The sequence below is a fragment of the Balaenoptera musculus genome, chromosome 3, assembly GCF_009873245.2.
Source record: "Balaenoptera musculus isolate JJ_BM4_2016_0621 chromosome 3, mBalMus1.pri.v3, whole genome shotgun sequence".
Taxonomy (NCBI): Eukaryota; Metazoa; Chordata; class Mammalia; order Artiodactyla; family Balaenopteridae; genus Balaenoptera; species Balaenoptera musculus.
This window is the reverse complement of record NC_045787.1, coordinates 152914675-152935529: the sequence shown is the minus strand read 5'-3', so window position 1 is coordinate 152935529 and position 20855 is coordinate 152914675. Positions and strand designations below refer to the sequence as shown.

At 53.5% G+C, this 20855-nt stretch overlaps 1 protein-coding gene across 1 annotated transcript in view; it reads right to left on the bottom strand.

The window, feature by feature from the left end:
- ADAMTS2 (ADAM metallopeptidase with thrombospondin type 1 motif 2) overlaps window positions 1-15165 on the bottom strand; it is a 217405-nt gene extending 202240 nt beyond the window's left edge. Inside the window, 2 exon segments of the mRNA XM_036848550.1 lie at window positions 13509-13903; window positions 14922-15165. Coding sequence (XP_036704445.1) covers window positions 13509-13903; window positions 14922-15048 — 522 coding nt within the window. The 5' untranslated portion in view covers window positions 15049-15165.
- Between the last annotated feature and the right edge of the window lie 5690 nt (window positions 15166-20855).

The window sequence follows — 20855 nt, the reverse complement described above, 5'->3', positions numbered from 1 at the left end:
TCTGCCCGGGTGCACAGCTCCTTGGCTGTAGGGGACACCTAACAGGCCACGCTGGGCTGAGAGAGACTCCCTGACCTAATGGCGGGCCTAACGGGGGCCCACCAGTCACTGCTACTCATCCCCCCCAAAACCACCACACATCCATGTTCTATGCTCAAGCTCTACTTGATGCAACAGACCAGGAAAAGAGAAGTTGCTCCACCAAGGGTAAGTGAAGACGGGAGATCACTTCCACCCAGATTTGTCCACTTTAGGTCCACCGTCTGCAGCATTCGCAGAAAGAGAAGCAGGACCTGGTCCTGCTCTCCCGTAGATGGCGGCAGGCCAGGTGCTCTGAAGACATGGTTGTGGCTCCCACACAAAATTACTAAAATTCAATTTTATACTCTAACCAACGTAATAAGACATAAAATGAATAAATATTGAAAAAGATGCGAAAATATTATGAATTGCAGAAATAACTGCATACTTAGAAAATCCTCTCCTGCAAAAATAATCCACCAAAAAGGACAAACATAATAATATGGAAGTTCATGAAAATGCCTAGATGCGAAATAAATATGGAAACTTGCATATCTAGAGTGCAAACATGGGAAACATCCAATCGAGAGATTTATTTTAAAAGGATTTTTTGTGATTATCCATGTTTTGCATCTGTGCCACTATGATAATGGAAGATTGATTTTGCTGAAGCGCAAGAGGAAGATGCAAGTCATTGGGAGCAAATGAGAAGGAACCGGTGAGGCCTGATGGGGCTTGAGTTTGCTAGGTCAACGATGGCTGTCGTGTGTTTAGCTGCAATTGTGCAAATGCATATATAATTTGTACTCACATGCTGTTTTTATTTCCGTTGGCTCTTTGGAATGAAAGTGTCTAAACTCTGAGAATATTATTAATCTGGAACAAGTAGGTCCCAGGTATTCTGAGTAAATGATCACCTGCTGTATCCTAGATTAAAAATGTTCCTAGACATCTATAATAACCTACTATAAAATATAATGGAAAAGATCCTATTCACAATGGCAATAAAATTCTAACTCTTGGTAGTAAATAAGGGATATATTTTAAAAGATTTGAGTTAATGTTCTTATTTCCCTGAGAAAATTAATCGTCATGAAGATGTCATTCACTTGTTCAGTAAAGATTTGCTGAGGCCCTGCTGTATGCTGGACACTAATTTAAGCATGCAATATCATCCAAATTAAAGATTCTCTTATGATATTGTTTAAAACTGTAGAAAACAAACCCAAAATCCATTTGAAAAATGGACAGAAATAGCCTTTTTTTTTTTATTATTTATTTATTTATTTATTTATGGCTGTGTTGGGTCTTCGCTTCTGTGCGAGGGCTTTCCCCAGTTGTGGCAAGTGGGGGCCACTCTTCATCGCGGTGCGTGGGCCTCTCATTATCGCGGCCTCTCTTGTTGTGGAGCACAAGCTCCAGACGCGCAGGCTCAGTTAATTGTGGCTCACGGGCCCTGCCGCTCCGCGGCATGTGGGATCTTCCCAGACCAGGGCTCGAACCCGTGTTCCCTGCATTGGCAGGCAGACTCTCAACCACTGAGCCACCAGGGAAGCCCCAGAAATAGCCATTTTAAGTCACGATGGTGATACTTGCCCTATTAGGTATCACAACATATTGTTAAGCAAAAGTAATTAAAAGACTCTAGTCCTGGTGCAAGAAGAAGAGCAGAAAGGCCAGAAATAAGCCAGATCACCTCCATGAACTTCATAGTTAGGGAATATGCACCCCAAAGTCATGAGGAAGGGTGAATTAGTAAATGAATGGTGCTGAGACCCCAGAGAGGCAATTTAGAAAAAATAAATACTTAAAACCAATACCTTATACAGTACAGGAAACACATTTCACTGGAATTAAAGAAGCTGAATATTTAAAATTCAAATCAGAAAAAAATCAAAACCTATGAAGCACTTCTTTGAAAGGCTAATTATATTCTACAGCCTAAATAAACAGAAGAAATCAACAGGAAGGGCCTGGCAGAGTTGACCAGAAGAAATGAAAGTCAGCAAGGTAAAATAAGAAAGGAAACTTCTTGAATATAAATCTGCCCAAGATAACAAAGGGTTAATGTTTAGCCCCAAGGAGGACCAGCCAGCTTCAGAAGAGGAAAAGGCATGTGGGGGAGGGGGGAGGAGGGAGGGGTGGTGGTGAGGAGCAACCACCAGTCATCACAGAAATACTAGTTTCGGCAACAATAGGATCATACCCACACCCATATAATTAACCCAAAGCAAATGCCCAGGGCTGAGGGGCCCAGCCCAACCCCTGCACTCAGGAGCTGAGCTCATTCCACTGGAACCAAGGAGCACCTTCAGGTTGGGGAGGACTTCGAGGACCCTGCTCCCGAGCAGGACAAGCTGACGCCTGGACAGAGCCTACCATCTGACCTCCCCCATCATGCCCAGTCCCAGAATATCCACCCAGGTCACCAGAGCCATCATCCACAGACAGCAGCCCCCTGCGACTGGCCCTGGCTTTGGTTCTTGTACTCCAAATGCAGACCCAGGAGCTCCTCAGAGAGAAGAATGCAGCAAGTCCAGTGACCTTGATGGTGGGGGCAGATGTCTGGCACACCCTTCCTGTCCCTCTGGTGTCCACCACTCAGCTTTGGCCACCCTCTGCCTTCTACTCCATCCACTCCCAGACACTGAGCAGAAGCCAACCTCATTCGTCCCCTTGCCCGGATGCCCTTGCGCAGGACACCACCTGCAGGACCAACTTTCTATGGCAACCCTGGGGCAGAACACAGCTTGGTCCGACCAGCCTCCCTAGTAAGGACACAGTCAGCAAGGGCCTGGGCACCCTGGCAGGAAAGATGGCACCCAAAGGCCAGGCCACACTATCTGAAGTGGGGGCTACTCCAGCAAGGCAGAGCGAGGCCTTGACCTCATTTGCTGGGAAGTGCACCAAGAACTCAGCCCTCCCCCGGTAGCAATGAACCCTGCTTGTGTGGATGCTGGGGCGGGGGGGGTGATGTGTATCTCTGAGGATCGCAGGGGCTGGATCTAGAGCTCCAACTACAGCAGAAGGAGCCTAGGCTCTGGACCTTGTGTGACCTGAGCTAGGTCATTGCCCCCCTCTCTGAGCCCTGCTCTCCTCCAAGGACAGCGGGATAACGTCACCTTCCCTGAGTGTGCCTGTTGCCGGTGGGGGCTTGTGAGCATCACAGGAGGTGACTGTAAATAGGACAAAGCAGACGCAGCCTGGGGCCAGCGATGAAGAGCCCACTGCCCAGGATGACATCATCCAGGGTGACGAAGGGGGCTCCCCTTACTCTGGGAAAGAAGGGGAGGACAGAGAGAAGAGAGAGGAGGGAAAGGAAGGGAGGGGGAGGGAGGGAGTGGAAAGAAGGGAGGAAAGAGAAGAGGGAGGGAGAGCTGGAGTGAGGAGGGAAGGGGAGGATGGGGGAAGAGAGAAAGAGACAGAGGGGAAGCAAGGGACAAGAGGGGAGGGGAGGGAGGGGTAAGGCAGGGAAGAGAGAGGGAGAGAAGGGATGCCAGGGGCCTGTGAGCCAGGACCCAGCACTACCCCCAAACCCTCCACCTCTCCCTGTTTGGGAGCTGCTTAGGAGACACAGGCCCGCCCTCTGTCAGCTGAGCTGAGCCCGGGGCCAGGACCTCTCCTTGCTCTGTGCATGCGGGTCTCAGACAAGCCACTCCAGGCTGTGACGGACCCACGCACCCGGACGCCCAGACCCCAGCTTGGAGCTAGTGAGCTCAGGCCAGTGGCTAATGGTCAGCCGGCGGGTGCAGAGAGCAGAAGGAAGGGGATAAGGTTGGGAGCCTCACAGGGCCTGCGGTCTGGTTGGGGGGGCTTCAAGGAGGAGGACGCCCCTGTGCCTACCCCGCTGACAGGATCTGCGGCATCAGTGCCCACTGAGTTCCACGTGCCTGCAGCGTGCAGAGCCAGCCTTTGGGATGGCCATGCAAGGGAGGGTGTCCTCCCTCTGCCAGACTCTGAATTCCTAGGTGAGGGAGCAGAGAAGGTCAGGAGCCACCACCCCAAAGGCAGCTCCCCTGGTCCCAGGCCGCCTGGAGGCCTGGCCGTCCCTCTTGGCCAACATCTCCTTTCGCCCCAATCTCCCCACGACATTCCTTTGGACTGAGGCCAGCCAGCCTCATTCCCTGTCACTCCCTCACAGACAGACGCCCTCTGAGGCAGGTGGCATCGCAAGTAGGGAAACTGAGGGTCACAGGCCAGCAAAAGAAGTGCAGGGTCCCGAACTGGTTCTGTCCAACCTCACACCTCCTGACCCCCAGGTCCTGCCCAGGTCTGATGAGTCAGAATCTCTCAGCGTAAGGCCTAGGCACAGGCATTGTTCAAAGCTGCCCAAAACCCACGCCTGTCTGTGGGCAGACAGATAACATGATGGAAAACAAATTTATTTTTACAGGCCACAAATTTCCTCTAGGGGGCAACAGTCTTTGGAAAAAGACCTTCTAGAAGCATGTGGGAATAAAGGTAACAGCGGGACGTAGGGGGCCTGGGTCAGCAGGTACCAGTGACTCAGAAAGGGGGACAAAGTCTTCTGTAAGACTCAGGAGAGGAGGAGCCAGGAGGCTTGCTCCAGAGAAACTGGAGGATGGGAGAGACATCACTGAGAGGAGGGGAACCTACCATCAAAGTGACAATTCCCCCACAGATGGGCTTTCTAAGAACCAGTCCCTGTTCTACAGGGAACCACCTGCACGGCTGGACAGTGCAGCCTCCTCCACCTTCCTCGGCAAAGCTCCCCGCACCCCACAAACGCTTCCTGTGAGTGGCTGACAGCTGCACACAGGGGCTGGCTTGTATTCTGGGCCAGCAAGCTTGCAACTGAGGGGACCCGGCAGCAGCCCTGAGGTCCAGGACAGCAGGAGACACAGCCCCTGGGAACTGCAATGCCTTTAGCCTTTAAGGAGGGTGGTGGCAGTGTGAGGGTTAGACACATTTTATCTAGATTTCAGCTCCTTTGCTGATGAAAACTAGAATTCAAAGGATACTGCCTTCGCATGAAATCCATCTTAGTCCACGAGCAAGCAGAGAAACGCCAGGGGCGTCCCCATCAGAGGCAGGCGCAGAAAGGGATACGCAAAGCCACTGCTGTTACTTAACGTTACTCCAAAGGTTCTAGATGGCACAGATTGAAAATGAGCCTCCAGAATTACCACAGTCTACAGATAGGACAACTGTATACACAGAAAACCCAAGGGAATTCACAAAGATGTATTAGAATTAATGAGTTCAAAAAAAAAGAATTAATGAGTTCAATCAAGCATCCTGATAAAAGATAATTATATAAAAATCAATAGCCATCCTGTATACCAGCGATAGATGGAAATGATTCAATTCACAATGGCAAAAAGAAAAATATCCTTGAAATGGCCGTGATTTAAAACAATAGGTGACCCATATAAAAAATGTGTATGTAATACTTTACGAAGCAACATCAAAGCAGAATTAAATCGATTGAAAAATACACCATGTTCCTGGTAAATACTACAAATTTTGTCCATTCCTCCTTTAATTGGTTTCTAAGTTTAATTTAATGTCAATCAAATTCACAAGGGATTTTTCTAACCTGATAAAACAATTCTAAAATTCAACTGAAACAATAAACAGATGTGACCAGCCAAGAAAATTGTGCAAAAGAATAACAGCGAAATGGGGAGTATCCAGCCAGATGTTTCAAAGCAGCACTACCCAACAGAAATGTAATATGTCGCATGTACCCATGTTAAAAAAAAAAAGGTGAAATTAATTTCAGCAATATATTTTACTTAACCCAACACATCCAGGCTGTTATCATTTTAACCTGTAATCAATAGTTTAAATTTATCAATTAGATATTTTATTTTATTTATTCTTTTTTTGGGTACTAAGTCTTTGAATTCTGGAGTATATTTTACACTCAAGAGCACCTCTCAGTTCAGACCAGCCACATCTCAAATAGCCAACAGCCTCAAGTGGCTTGTAGCTACCACAGTAGTGAACAGCACAGCTGTCAAGTAGCCAGTACTTTAGATATTAGAGATTTAAAGCTCTTATACTGAGCAGAATTCAGTACTGGTACAAGAAGAGGCTGAAAGAAAAAAAGAATTTATCTGTGATATCAGACCTGAGGTTTCATTTGCAACTGACTGGAGACAGTATGTGGCATAATTCATTTAAAAAATTATACATACTCACAGCTCTTGAGCCAGTTTCTATCATACCTCCAGAAGCTCTGTCTCAATCAGACTGGCCACCGCTGAGCCTTAGACACACCTTGCATGAAACATAAATACACCCTATTTGCCATGTGGTTCCAATCCCTGTTTTCAAAGGAGAAATATCCAGGTTCAAAGATGAATCTCTTTTTGTTGTGGTTGTTATTTTTTGGCTGTGCCGTGTGCTAGTTGCGGCACGCGGGATCCTTGTTGTGGCACGCGGGATCCTCGTTGCGGCACGCGGGATCCTCGTTGTGGCACGCGGGCTTAGTTGCCCCGCGACATGTGGGATCTTAGTTCCCCGACCAGGGATCGAACCCACATCCCACCAGGGAAGTCCCTCAAAGATAAATCTTTGAATGTTCTGCTCACAGAGCCGGCAAGGGCTTGTCCCTCCAGTCTGAACAGCCCAGTCTCTGCCGCTGCCCTGCTTCCCCAGCATGGGAATTACGTGCCAGCTCTTAGGCCCTGAAATCACTTGTAACATCATCATAATAATAAAACTATGTGTCCGGGACTCTAAGACACCCATTTTTCACATTTACCACGTCCAAACTCAGGATGAAATCAATCGGTCTTATCACTGCCGGCAGCTGGCAGCAGCCATGGGGGGGCTGGCATTGCCTGGCACACACCAACTCCGCCACGGTGTTTCGTATTGCCATTACTTCGCTTGAGTTACTTGTAGGGTCAACATTTCTTGTGTTGAGACCTTTGCCGCCCAAAACGTCTTCAAGAAGTCACACTGTGATGCAAAAAATTACAGTGTGTGCAGAAAGGCACGGAGACGACAGAGTGTGTAGCTTTGGCATCCGTGAGGAATGTCCCTGGAGGAAGGACTGTAACCTCGTTCCTTTACCAAAGAGAGGAAGACACCCAGAAGCGGACGAAGCCAGTCACACACTAAGGAAGCAAAGTGAGCAAGCCAGGAAAAACAGCCCACCACTCAGAGCAACTAGAGGCGGGGTGGCTGGTTCCTACACCTCACGGGACTGCGGTTAAGGTGCAGTGGTGTGGTTTAGTTGGGAGTGTCCCCCTCTTTCTTGTGGCGCCCTATAATTGATGGCACCTTAGATGCAATGAAACACAGAAACGGCCAACACTTCCCAAACCCGGGGCCTGGGCTAAGTGCACCCACCCTTCCAAAGCCCAGTGAGGTTGGCAATCCAAGGAACTGATGTTCGGCAGTGTTCGTGGCCCTTGTCCAGGCTGCCCAGCTGCGCAGGGCAAAGCTGACCATGTGACGTGGCAGCCTCCAGCCCACACTAAGTCCACTGCTCACCATGGTGATCACTGAAATGTAAAGGGCAGGGTAGGGCAGTGCAGAGCCTGCCTGAGCCTTGGTCCTAGACGCTAGGGTTTCCTCTGCCTCGGAGCAGAAGCTGTGTGCCCCGCTCCACAGGCCCTGGAGTAGACATGCAGTGTAATTGAAATTCATGGATCAGCCTGAGGAGCCGGCTCCAGGCTCAGTAATAACTTCTCCATATTAATGGCAGCACAGCAGACCCAGTGGACAGCTGACATTTAATATGAAACATACGCAGCAGAGCGAGAGGCTCCTACCTGGGCCCTCCCATTCCAGAATGCCTGCCACTGTGGGGAGGGGGTGCCCAAGGCGGCACCAAGATTCAGGGGGCTGGAGTCGTCCCCTCAGTACCTCCATCCCACCTCAGTCCCCTCCCCTGCAGGAAACCCCTGCCAAGAACATACATGACCACACATGCACACTCACACTTGAATACACACACTCACACACATGCTTACTTAAATGCACACAGGCACACGCACAGAAACCCACACACACTCACATGCACACACATCATACTCATACAGATATGCATACACATGCACACATTTCCACATACATATACACACACATCCCATGTATAGGAACATGCACACACATTCACATACACCAGCAGCCTGCTGTGTTCTGGCAGCAACACAAAACCCCCCATCCTGCCCGAGTGCAGGAGGGCAGTAGGGGTAATCAAGGACTCATCTGCCTGCCAGTATAGACCCATGGTCCCAAGAGAGGCCCCATGCATACTTGACCCTACAGATCTCAGAGACCAGAATGAGGAGGCCCAGGCCACAGCTCAGGCCACCACACAGCAAAGCCATCCTCTATGCTGAGTGGACACACCAGGCCATGGCGGGGGGTGGGGGGGCGCGGGGGGGCATCCCTGTGGCTCAGAGCGGATGAGCCCTTCGATGACTTCTCTACTCACGCAGGTTGTGGCGTTTGTGGTCCTCACAGCAGGCCTGGGTGAAGACCCAGCCTTCCCCCGCCTCCCAGCTGATGCTGGGTCACTCCTCACTCACTAAGTGCTGGGCATATGGGGGATGGGCAGTCAAGGCTGGCCATCAGGCAGGGGAAACCTGAAACCTGCCAGCACCTGAAGGAGCAGCATCCTTACACTCGGGAGCCAATGCCAGGAACACACAACCAGGCAGTGGAGTCAGGGCAGGGATGGCAATGTGACAGAAGATGGTGCAGAAAGAACTGGCCTCCTTGGGCTGAGGCTCAGAGATCGGTGACCAACTATGCTGGCCTTCATGAGGGGTCTAGTCAGGCTTCACTATGCTCCTGCACGATGCATTGCTGGGCCACAGTGATTGGCTATGGAAAGGTCCCATGACCTAAGCCTGTCCATTCAGAGTGAAGTCAGAACTGTGGCAGGAACCTCCAAAAAGTAGTCTGTTTCCCTTTTGCACCTGGTTATACCTGGGGGATGTGAGGGGTGTGGGTGCAACTACAGCCAATGGTCCACCAAGGAACAGAGTCACACTGGGGAGAGGGGGCTGGGCGAGCAGGGGCGCCACTCCACCCCTGAATTACCTACCCAATCCCACCAGTCCTCAGATGCCTTTTGTGTGTGTGTGGTAAAATACATATAACAGGGACTTCCCTGGTGGTGCAGTGGATAAGACTCTATGCTTCCAATGCAGGGGGCCTGGGTTCAATCCCTGGTCAGGGAACTAGATCCCACAGGCATGCCGCAACTAAGAGTTTGCATGCCACAACTAAGGAGCCGACGAGCCACAACTAAGGAGTCTACCTGCCACAACTAAGGAGTCACATACTACAGCTAAGGAGCCAGTGAGCCACAACTAAGGAGCCCACGGGCCGCAACTAAGACCCGGCACAACCAAATAAATAAATATAAATAAAAAAATAAAATAAAATAAAATACGTATAACATAAAATTTACCATCTTAACCACTTTTAAGTGTACAATTCAGTGGTATTAAATATATTCATAATGTTGTGCAATGATCACCACCATCCATCTCCAGAACTCTTTCCTTCTTGTAAAACTGAAGTTCTGTACCCACGAAACAACAACGCCCCATCTCCCTCCTTCAGCCCCTGACAACCTCCACTCTACCCCCTGCCTCTAAGATTTGGACAACTGTAAGTGCCTTCAGATGCCATATTTGCTGAAGCCTGTTGAGTCTGGGTTTCAGACCACAGACATGCCTACACCATTCTGAGGGGCCACCATGAGGTGGGCAGGGGCCGTGGGCTGCTGCTCTGCCACCCCTAGCACAAACCCCTGACAAGCCAGCCTCCACCATGGCAGCCACAGGTCAGTGCACATCCCTCCCCAGTCCCAGCAGGGAAGAGCCCCTGGGAAGCCCCTTCCCTCCCGCCAAACGGCACTCAGTGAGAAGTGGTGAGGAGGCCAGACAGGAGGTTGTGGATGCCCCAGAAGAGGGCATGGGGTAGCTGTGATGAAGTAAGGCTGGGTTCTCAGCAAGTTCTCAAAGACAGCCCCTGCCTGCAGGGAGCCCTGGCCCATCTAACGATCCTGCTGCCAGCATAGCTCTCAACATTTCCACATATGCCTCTGGAGGCCCGGTCAGGGGACCTCAGAGCTCACTGGATTCACACTGGATTCATCTGCCCACGTGATATCAGCAGACTCAGAAAAGCAGCTTCTCTGAAGAAACATCCATAGGTCTGGCAGCAAGGAGCCCATGCTCCTGAGGGCCAACAATCTATCAAGGGAGGCAGCGCATAGACTAGCCAGGGTCCCCACCTCTCCATCAGCCTGATCCCCTCAACTGGTCCCCATTTGGCCCCTAAGAAACCCAGAGTTGCCCTAGAAGGGTCTCAGAAATCATTGATCCAGCCCCACTTGTCACTGGACAAACCGAGGCTCATGGTGGGAGTATTTGCCCAGAGTTGCACGATGACCTGCCAGAGCCCAGTCCAAGGTCTTTAAGTCCTTCCTTTAAGGCAGAGAAACAAATTCAGGGCCAAGCAAGTATATGAGCAAATGTGTGTCCCAGGCCAGGAGCAGGACGATAGGCCTGAAAGGGCCTATGGCTCTTGGGAGAGGCTTGTCCCACCTAAGCATCTAAACTTAAGCTGTAAGACCACAGCTGCCTGCTGTGACCCTGCTCCATGGTTTCTCCACACGTCTTCCAGGAAGGCTAGTTCCACACGTTCTGCAAAGAAGGTGTTGATGGTCCCATCTGCATGGGAAGTACTGCATTACACGGAGTTCAAGAGGTTTCTTTATTACAGAACTTCTCAGAGAACCCAGTGGGCCACCTTAAATCTCCCAGGCTGAAAGCAAAGGTGCAGCGTTTCCCACACCAGTTGTCCACTGAACCGCATTTGCTCAGAGGAACTTGTGGTGTAATCCTGTAGTACTCCTTTGCAGCAATGGGGGTGTAGAGTTTTGCTTCTCAAAGGGCAGTCCCGAAGCCCAGGAGCACAAGCCTGGTAGCTTAATTAAAAATGCAGAACCTTAAACTCCACCCCAGACATACTGACTCAGAATCTGAATTTTAACAAGATCCTTGGGGATCTGCACACACTGCAGCCTGACACACCTGCTTCAGTGTGTTTCACTATCTGTGAAGGAAGACCAGGGCTGCAGAGGAAGGGGTACTGTGTGGCATGGCTGCTGGGAGGATGAGATGCATGTAGCCTTGTAAGGACTATTGAGAGGGAGTGCCTAGGGATTACAGCTTCTATTACTACACCTCAGGGGCTTCTACCCACCCAGACTTGGGAGCACCGTGGCAGAAGGGGCTGGACAGAACCAGGCCAGACTCCTGCCACCACAGGCTGTGTGGCCTTGGGCAAGTCACTCAATCTTCCAGAACCTCAGCTGCCCATCTGTAAACCAGGGATGAAGAATCCTCCCCCACAGGGTCTCTGTGAACCAGAAACATGACGTTTAAACCCCGGGCCCTTAGCAAGTGGGCCTATCACTGATGCACAGAGGGACTTAACGGGCTAAGGAATTAAGTGGTATAAGATCAGAACAGACACACACACATGAAGAAGAAAGAAGGAAAAAGAGAAGAAGAACTAATGATGCTGCCCCACTATCTCAAGGCCAGTTTTCACTGACAACATTCAAGGCCATTCAGGCAGATGACAGTCCCTCTTCCAACTCCAGTCTTCTCTCCAGCTGTGTCTTGCACTTCTGCCGGTGTGTGTCCAGTACATGTTGACATCTCACTGCACCTGTTCTGACCAAGCCGATACACACCTGGTACTTCTCTGCATATGCTCTTCCCTCTGTGCCTTTGCCCCCGGCAACTCATTCTTCAAATAGCCGCCAGGAGCATGCTTTCCAAGCCCTGACCAGAGTGGGCCCCAGCCCATCAGCTGAGCATGTGTGCCCCAGGTGGGCACCAGGCCAGCTACATCTCTGACCAGCACAGTGGACAATGGTGCTTGGAGGTGCTGGCTGAACAAACAAATCACAGAATGAATGATACATGGACAAAGCCTCCCTGAAATGCTCTCCATCAAGTATTACTTAGCACACAGGAGTTGGCCCACCAACAGACTACCTCCAAGTCAACTCCCCCACCCCAGCCCAGGCCACCCCCCGAGCCCCCAGCACCAATTTCCTTTTATTTAGGAAATTCACCTCCAGTGTAAAATGAGATGCACGTATGAGGTCCAGGGCAGCCTCAGAGGCAACAAGGATATAAAAGGCTGCACCGTGTTAACCCGGCTCCTCCAAGGACATTTATAGTTGTTTGCAGTACGCCCAGGTTCTAACTAAATCCAGCCAAAGGCAGTGATTTTCCGAAGCAACAAGTGACATTTCCTGTGTCTCCATAAAAAGAACGCCAGCGGTTGTGGGGCTCTGTGTAATTGCTGGCTCTGCAGCCTGCAGGGCAAGACTGAGGACAGGGGGCTTGGGGACCAGCAGGACTGGGAGAGAGGCCACTTGCTCAGAGTAGGAGTCCCCTGAGCAGCAATTAGAGTGGAACCCATGGTGGGCGGCTTCAGATGTCTGGCCAGCACAGCCAGCCTGACCACCACACACCCAATCCAAAATAGAAAACTGCAGTGGCTTCTGCCACGTGCCAGGCCTCAGGGTGGCCGGATGGAGCACTGCCAATGTCAGCCTCCTCCCTGAGCATTGATCCAGGCTTCCTCCGAGGACCCCTTATGCCAGGCCATGGTCCCCCTAGGTCCTAAGAAGCAGGAGAACTTCCCAGGGCTCTGGTCACACTGAGTGGCCCAGGCAGTCCCAAAAGGGACCCACTCCCCAGCCTCACCTGTCCTTCAGGGGCTGCCCATGGGCACCAGAGCCTGCATTTCCAAATGCTCGCCTTGGCTCAAAATAGAGAGAGAAAACCAACTTTTCAAATAACCAGCTGAAGTCCAACAGGAAACCACAGCATAAAAATCAGTGGTTCCCGGTCAGCCAGGGGGCAGAGGGATAACTGGGTATTTCAGCACCACTGCCTGCTCCCTAGGCTGGCACCACTTGCACACACAGAAACGAGAAGACCAACTGCCAGCACACATGCCCCCACACAAATATCACACATGCCACAATGCACAGCAACACACTCAACAGACACGGGCACACAAATGAACAGAAACCTGCAGATACACACATGGACAAGACACAATGGCACATTCACATGTTCACACAAGTACACAGGTACTCAGGTACTCGTACCCATTCCAAAACACATGTGCAGATGCACGCACTAACAGAGATATACACACACCTGGATGCAAGATGAAGACCTGTGCCTGCAGGCATAAGGGAGACCACACTTTTCTACTTGATAAGTGCTTTGGAAATGTGGCCTTCCCCCTGCATAAATCACCCTCTCTGTCCAATAGAAACAACTTGCCTTCCAGCCAACCCCTTCAGTCTGTACCCAGTGGTCCCTAAGCACAGGGGTGCAGAGAAGGTCCTCAGTACAGGCCTTGCCCTCCCAGGGGACTCCCAGATAAACGGCTTCCAAAGCCCAGGCGAGGGCAATGGACAGAAAGAAGGGAGAGAAGTGCGTACTCACCAGCCCATCGCAGTTGCTGAGCGCCACAGAGGAGGCTTCAGCCAGGCCGGCCACGTCTCCGACGTAGAGGCAGGTCCCAAGCAGGGGCTCCACGCGGGTGGCGCCCGACTCGCCCTGCCACTCCACCGTGGCCCCGGGCGCCACGAGGCGGGCATTGGGCCGCAGCCGCAGGTGCAAGTCTCGGCCGAAGACCGTGACATTGTAGAAGAGGCGGCCGCCAGGGTCCTCCTCGCTGCCTCCAGAGAAACCCGGGATCTGGACAGGGGCAGCCCTGCGGGCCCGTACCCCAGCCTGCGCCGTCGCCGCCGACACCACGTGGGACACCAAGAGGCCCTGAGCGTCAGTGCGCACCGGCACCGCCAGGATGCGCTCCGCTCCGTGCCCCTGGGGCCAGCCTGCAATGGGAAGGGACGTTAGACCAGTCGAGACCTGGGAATCCCAGGGCCCTGCCACCGAGTCCAGCATCCTCACAAACCCCTCCCCCACTGCGAAGGGAAGGGCATTCCTCTAGGCAACCCTCAGAAACTAGCCTGCAGCTCCCCGGCCTTCTTCCAACCGGGAAGGGGCGTTAACAGGGCCGCCACTCCCGACCCCCGCCGACCCCGGGCCGACACCCTCTGGAACCCTCCCAGCCAAGAGCTCTGCATCCTGCCCCGTTCCGGGTTGGGGCTCCGCGGCTCCTCACAGTTCCCCAGGGGACGGCCCGGTCAGAGCATCCTCCGCCCCTTGAACCTACCGTCCTCGGCAGTATGTGGGGCTGCTCCGAAGCCATTCCCGGCTGGCCCCCTACCCGCGTGCCTCTACCCCCTCAGCAGTCCCTGCCGCCCGACTGCCCTCACCGCTCGCCTCCGGAGCGGCGAGGACTCGGCTCCCCCGGGCACTGGCGGCCTGTCCTCCGTGTACAGCTCCGGGTTAGCCCGCTGCCGGCCCCCCTCCCCGTGTGTCCGAGGGCAGGGAGGGTGAAGGAGGGTCCCTCAGATCTTCGAGGATCCCCTCCGGGTCGCCCCAACCATTCCTCGGGGCCCAAGGCGGCGCGCTCCGCACCCGACTCCTCCCGAGCGTCCCCGGACGCGAGCCGGGGCGCCGCCTCGCCCTGGCTCCCCCGGACCCGCTGGGGCTGGCGCTGCGCTCTCCGCCGCGGGGCTTTCCCGGCCCTCCGTCTCCACGCTCCGCGTCCCGGGAGCCGCGAGCGCTCCGAGGCTCCCCGCGGCCCGAGACGCCCAGGTGCGCCGCAGGGCGCCCCCTGCGCGACCAACCCGGCCCCGAAGTTGGCCAACTTGGCCCCGGGCGGGGCGCGCGGAGTTTGCCCAAGTCAGGCTGGACGACGCCTGGGGAGGGGGCGCTGGGGCACGCGGGGCGGGGAGGAGCCCGGCCGAATGGGGTCGCGAGGCGTGAGGGCCGCGCCGCACCTACCTGGGGGGTCGGCGGCGGCGGCGAGCCGGGCGTCCGCGGGCAGCGGCGGTAGCAGGAGCGGCAGCAGTAGCAGCAGCAGCAGCGCGGGGCAGAGCAGGCGGCGAGCGGCTCCCGCCGGCGGATCCATGGCAGCCGGACCGCAGCCGGGGCCCCGCACTCGCAGCCGGCGCGAAAGTTCCCCGCGCGCCGCCCAGCCCACATCTGGGGGCAGCTGGAGCCGCCCGCAGCTGCAGCACCGCAGGGCGCGGGGCGGAGGAGGCGAGGCGCGGAGAGGAGGGCGGGGGAGAGCGGAGGGAGGCGGGGAGAGGGAAGGAGCGAGAGAGCTAGGGAGGCGGGAGGGAGGGAGAAGGCGAGCGAGGGGGAGGGCGGGGACGGCGGGCGCCTCAGCCTGCGGTGACCCGGCGCTTCTTGGCGCGGCCGCCGCCGCCGCCGCCACCGCCCGCTCCCCTCCTCGCGCCGTCGCCGCCGCGGTTCCCGGCTCGTAGCGAAGCAGAGACACCCCGAGGCGGCGGCGTAAAAGCGCCGCGGGCCGGGTCGGGAGAGCCCCGCTGCCGGCCACCCTCTGCGGCGCCCCGCGCACTCGTGGCGCGAAACCTCGGAGGAGCTAAAGCCCGCCCGAGCATCCCCACCCAAAGAGTCCTCGGAGCACCCGGGTCCCAACCGTCAGCCCTGGGGCGCGAGGGGCCGCCTCTCCCTCTCTGTGCGCCCTGGGGCAGGATAGGGAGCAGAGCTGGGAAGGGGTGGGGAGGTCTGATTACTGGTCCATGGGACTGAGCCAGGCCTTTTGACCAGTTGGAGACCCCAGAGGCTGAAAAACAGTTTTACAAGGAGGGCGCATGCACCACAAGAGCCACCCCAAAGATCAACTTTTACCCTTACAGAGAGAGGCAAGTTTCCCTCAGTCTCCAGCTCCTCTTTGCCTGAAGTCCCTCTCCCCCTCCATCTGCCTCCCCAACCCTCCATTGCAGCCTCTGAGCACAGTCTCCTCCACCTAGACCTGGGCTCCGCCTGCTAGAGCTCAGTCAGGTTGCCTCCCTCACCTGTCCTGAATCCTACATGGGATTCTAGACGCCTGGTCTTTGCACACCCCCAGGCTCTGCGTGAAATAGCCTCTCTACGCTCTGCCCACCTTTCCCAACTCAGCATCCAAGGCCTCCCTCTCCATCCTGGAGCCAGTTTGCTGTCCAAGCCCATTCCCAGCTGGACTCCCTCCTCTCCAGCACAATCCTCATTGCCTGTCCTGCAAAGTTTGCTGTCCCCCCAGCACAATGACCTTCCTTCCCCTTGGGAACCCACTCCCAAGCATGTGTCTGTGGGAACACCTCTGCTATGTGACCCCAGACTTCTGCCTCACTTCCCTGGAGGGTGGACGCCTGTCCCTTTGGATTTTCTCATTCACCCTGCCCCAGGCCTGTGTGGCCAGGGCTTTGGCGCTGGCCTTGGTCAGGCAGGGCCTGATGACTCATGTCCCTCCCTGCCCACCAGAAGGGCCCAGTCTTATGGGTAAAACACATGACTTACACAACTTGCTCTAGCTGTGATTTCATAGTCTCAGTTCCGTCATTTTCAGGACCCGTCATTTTCAGAGGGCACTGAAGCTTGATGGCCATCTTCACCTGGACGCTTTCCTCTGTGACACCTGAGGGTGCCCAAGACAGGATCCAGCCCCCAGGCATGGTGAACATCTGTTGTCAGTGTTAAAAATGGTAACATTTCACATCCGTAAATGGGAAAGCCAACATCTTGCCATAAATCAAAGATAACTGCCAAAAATAAATATATGGAACAAAAAGCTGTTATCAAATTGTAAATACTATTGCCTGCAAAAGGCACGGAGGCTGAAGCTGATTAACAAGTGTTGGAAAAGTGGTGAGACAGACTAGAAGAAGCAAAGCCCTTTCCTTTGATGTAATCAGAAGGACAAAAGGAGAATTGAAAATGACCGACTCTCTCACTTCGCGAGTCGATGATATTTTCTGATGGGTCCATGTAAAAAAATTATCTTGCCCACTTTGGAAAACCAGCTCTAGAATATCTTTTTGGAAAGAAGGTTTGTCTCTCTGACACTCCTGAGTCACTCCTGGCAACTGTTCCTTCCCAAATTACCCCCAGCTTCTTGGGGCTCCACCCAGACAGAGACCCCTCATGAGTGGAAGGCAGACCACGGCCCTTAACCATCCCATCTTTAGTCCCTACAATGACACCCCTCTAGGCTGAGTGGAAGAACCAAGCACACATGCATCAAAATTTATGGTTGAATCCTCCATGTAGGGGGCCCTTGTGGACTCATCCCAGCTTCCTGATCACTTGTCCTCAGCTCAAAAAAAAAAAAAGAGTCACTCCTACTTCTTCAAACCTCCATGGTTCAGATCTCTCTTCTTCCTCTTCTGGAAAATGCTACCCCACCCACTGGTGCTTGCCTCTCTGTTCCCCCTTCTTCTACTCCAGGTGAAAGTGGAACACAGAAATCCCCAGTGGTTCTTTGTTCAAGTCTACTTATTCAGTCTAGATCCCAAAGACAACCCAAGGACCACAGAACAAACTCAGCTGGAACACTTATTAAGTGCATGTCATGTGTGTTTGATTTTAATTGAACTTGAGTGTCCTTAGGTCTGGCTTGCACTCTCCTACTTGACAGTCCCTACCACTCCCTATTGTCCTATACCTGCCTTTTGCTCATGGTTGTTACCAGTCTGATCCCTGAAGGACGAGTTGCAACGCGAATCTAGAACAGCCCCATGTTGTGGGGAAGGGAAGAGAACAACTCAGGGTGAGCTTGAGCCCTCCAGTCCCTTTAAAATCTTCCCAACAACGTGAGGAGCAGAAAGAGATGGGCACCTTTCCTGGTCATCTTGGGTGTCACAAATCACCACGCATGCCTCCGAGCAGGAACGTTAAGAAAGGAGATTTCTTGCCCTGTGCCTGCCCAAGCTCTCTGGTGGGAGCAGTGCCCTGCGTTATTCTGAAAAGGAGAAGCAGGGCTCTCAGCCCATCTCTGACTTCCGGGCCACACGTGCCAGCACAGACTTCATCAGAGCCATTCCTGTCCCCTGGCAGCCCCACGGAAACTAGAAGTGCTTCTGCCCTTTGACGAGGTCACCATCCTTGGCAGGACCTGCCCGCACTGCAGGCTACAAGCAGATGGAAGTAGAGAGGGTTCGTTGTCCTCTCTCCCGACAAGCAAGCTCCCGGGGGTTGTGGGAAGGGATCTAGAATTTTCTAGTCTCTGGGGACCCGTATGCTGAGCATAACAAGCCGTGAGGACTTGGTGACCTTGTCAAAGGGCCTCTGAAGACAGCAGTTCTGCCCCCCTCTGCTATTGGCAAACAGCGGGTGCAGTGGCCCCGTCAGATGCACAGGAAGAGTTCTGGCCAGGAGCGGCCTTGGTAAGCAGTAATGCTAATTAAACAGAATATGGAGGCCAGGTGGCCTTTGGGGGTGTGGTTCTTGCAGTTTCTTGAGCATCCCCGGACAGGGATCTGTGTCAGGCAAAAGAGGAAACGTAGGTGGTGTCCAGGCAACAATTGTTTTCATTGCCATGTTTCACACAGAGGTGTCCCACCCCCATTGCAGTCAGTTCTGCCTGGAAGTAAAAAGCAAGGTGCTTGAGGTTTGGAGGCTTGGGAATCCCGGCTCATTCAACACTTCTACATGGAGACACAAGCTGGAGGCTCACGCTCAATCTAAGCAGTAACGACCTGGGGAAAGATAAAGCTCAGTGCCCACCTGTGACTGTCAACATGTGCTCAGCGTGGCAGAGAGGCAGCAAGGCCCAAGATTTTTCAAGGAGATGTCTGGATGTGGCAGGTAGTGAGGTCCTGAGTCTACTTGGATCAGGGTCTAGCTGTGTCTGGCCTCTCAGAGAGGTCAGGAGGGACATTTGGTCCAGGCTTCCCATTTGAGAAAAGCCTCTGGGTCCCTTAAGATGCCCCTGGATGCAAGTAACCCAGCCTGCTTAAACCATAAGGAAATGCGGGAGGTCTGCGGGTATGGCAGCTCCGGAGCTCAACCAGGTAGCAGGATGACCAAACCACATGCAGGTGTCCTCCCCTCTCCCAGATGGACCAGCTGACTCCCCTCTGATCTGTGGGCCAAGACTGGCTCACATGCCCATTGCTGAACCAGCTGCTGACAAGGGGCGGGGGTGTTACTGGGACAAGCCTGGATTAACAATCTGGGGCAGAAACATGTTAAGGGTCAGCCCCAATGCCCCCCAGCACTTCGCTTTCCCTTATGTCCAAATGAGAGCATGGCACAGTCCCTGGCTTACCCCCTGTCTGTTGAAAGAATATGTTCTTCACTGGACTATATGTTTACCTCCCATTCCCAGATGACATCATCTACAGAGCCTGGAGAATTAATTTCTTTACATATAAATCCTGTATGTAACTTGTGAAGGACACAATCCTATTACATTGTGGCATTTTGTGTTCAAATCCTTTGTAAGTTTAACTGGACATTTCCTCACTTACAATCCGGGGAATGTCAACTGGTGGCCCTGGCCAATGCCTTGCTAAACCCCAGGATCCCTGGCCTCCAGAGCTTTATTCTCTTTCGATTGCCTTCCCTTTGTGTCAAGTTCCTTCCGCTGCAGTCCTGCCTAACCCTGCAGGGTTCACGGCATCTAGGATATGGGCCTTAAAGAGGCCAAAGCTTCTGGCTGGGGCTGGCAGTAGCACTAACCATGGAATCCAAAGGCCAAAACCCAGTGGGAAGAAATTCTGGATGCAGGGTTGGGGGCCTTTGGCCATCACTGCTGCTGTTGGAGACTCCTTGGGGACCCTCTGCTCCTCCGGGGGGTGCTAGGAGGCCTCTCCCTCACCAAAGTCCCCATCGCTAGCAGGAGGGTGCTTCTTGACTATCTCCCTCCCAGTTTCAGATGGTTCCTCCTCTGCAGAAATGCTGAGACCCGACACAAAGTCTGCAGGATATTTAAAGTGGAGCCCATGGAAGAACGGGTCACCTCTGCTTCCTGCAAATTAATGTCCCCATCTTTTGACCATTCAAAAAAGAGAGATATGCCTGTATCTTTTCTGCAATGTTTTAAAGTGTTTTTTTTGTTTTGGGTAAAATAAATTGTCCCTTGCAGGCTCTCTGCAAATCTGGCTCCAGGCTGCCCCTCAGAAAAGGGCTTTACCCTTCACACTGTCCCCAAATCCTCTGGCCACTCCTCAGGGCCAGTCCCAATGGATGCCACTCTCTCTTCACACACGTGACTCCTCTTCACCTATGTCCCAGCTCCACCCATCTTGGGCAATCTTACCCTTTCCCATGGGTTCAAGAGTCTATTCACAGACCACCCCAGCCAGGTCCATCCACCTGTAAATACGGTAACCCCTAGACATCTCCATCAAGGTGTCTCAGAGACCCAGCTCCTCACAGCCCCCATCTCCACCCCACCCGCAGCCTCCTGGGCTCACATCTGGCACCTCTTCTCCCTCCTGGGCCCCAGGGGCATCTGAGGCCCCTCCTTTTCCTTACCCCCACAACAAAGCAGTCACCGCTCCATCTACCCTCTCATTAGGAAGAGGAATCTGCCCCTCTTCCCTGCCACTCCCTCTAGCCCAGACCTGGCCACCTCTCTCTGGCACAGTGGCAGCACCCTTAGGATCAGGCCTGAAACTGAGCTGTTGAGTCTAGTGATTTTCTCTCCCGAAAGTCAGATGGGGCATCTCCGGCCCCTTGCACACTGTGATCGCACATGGTGCCCAGTCTCTCCACTGCCCATTTCCTCATTTGCAGGGCTGGGACCACACGCCTTCCTCCCAGGGTCAGGCTTGGGGCCTGGCACACCCTCATTTTCAATGCAGGATGAACGTGAGAGCTCCCAATGCACACTGGCAGCTGAAAACATAGGTATTACTTTAGAATAACAAGGCAGATCTCCTAATGAGAGTGTTCCCTCCCACACCCTGTCAGTGTTGCCATCCTGGG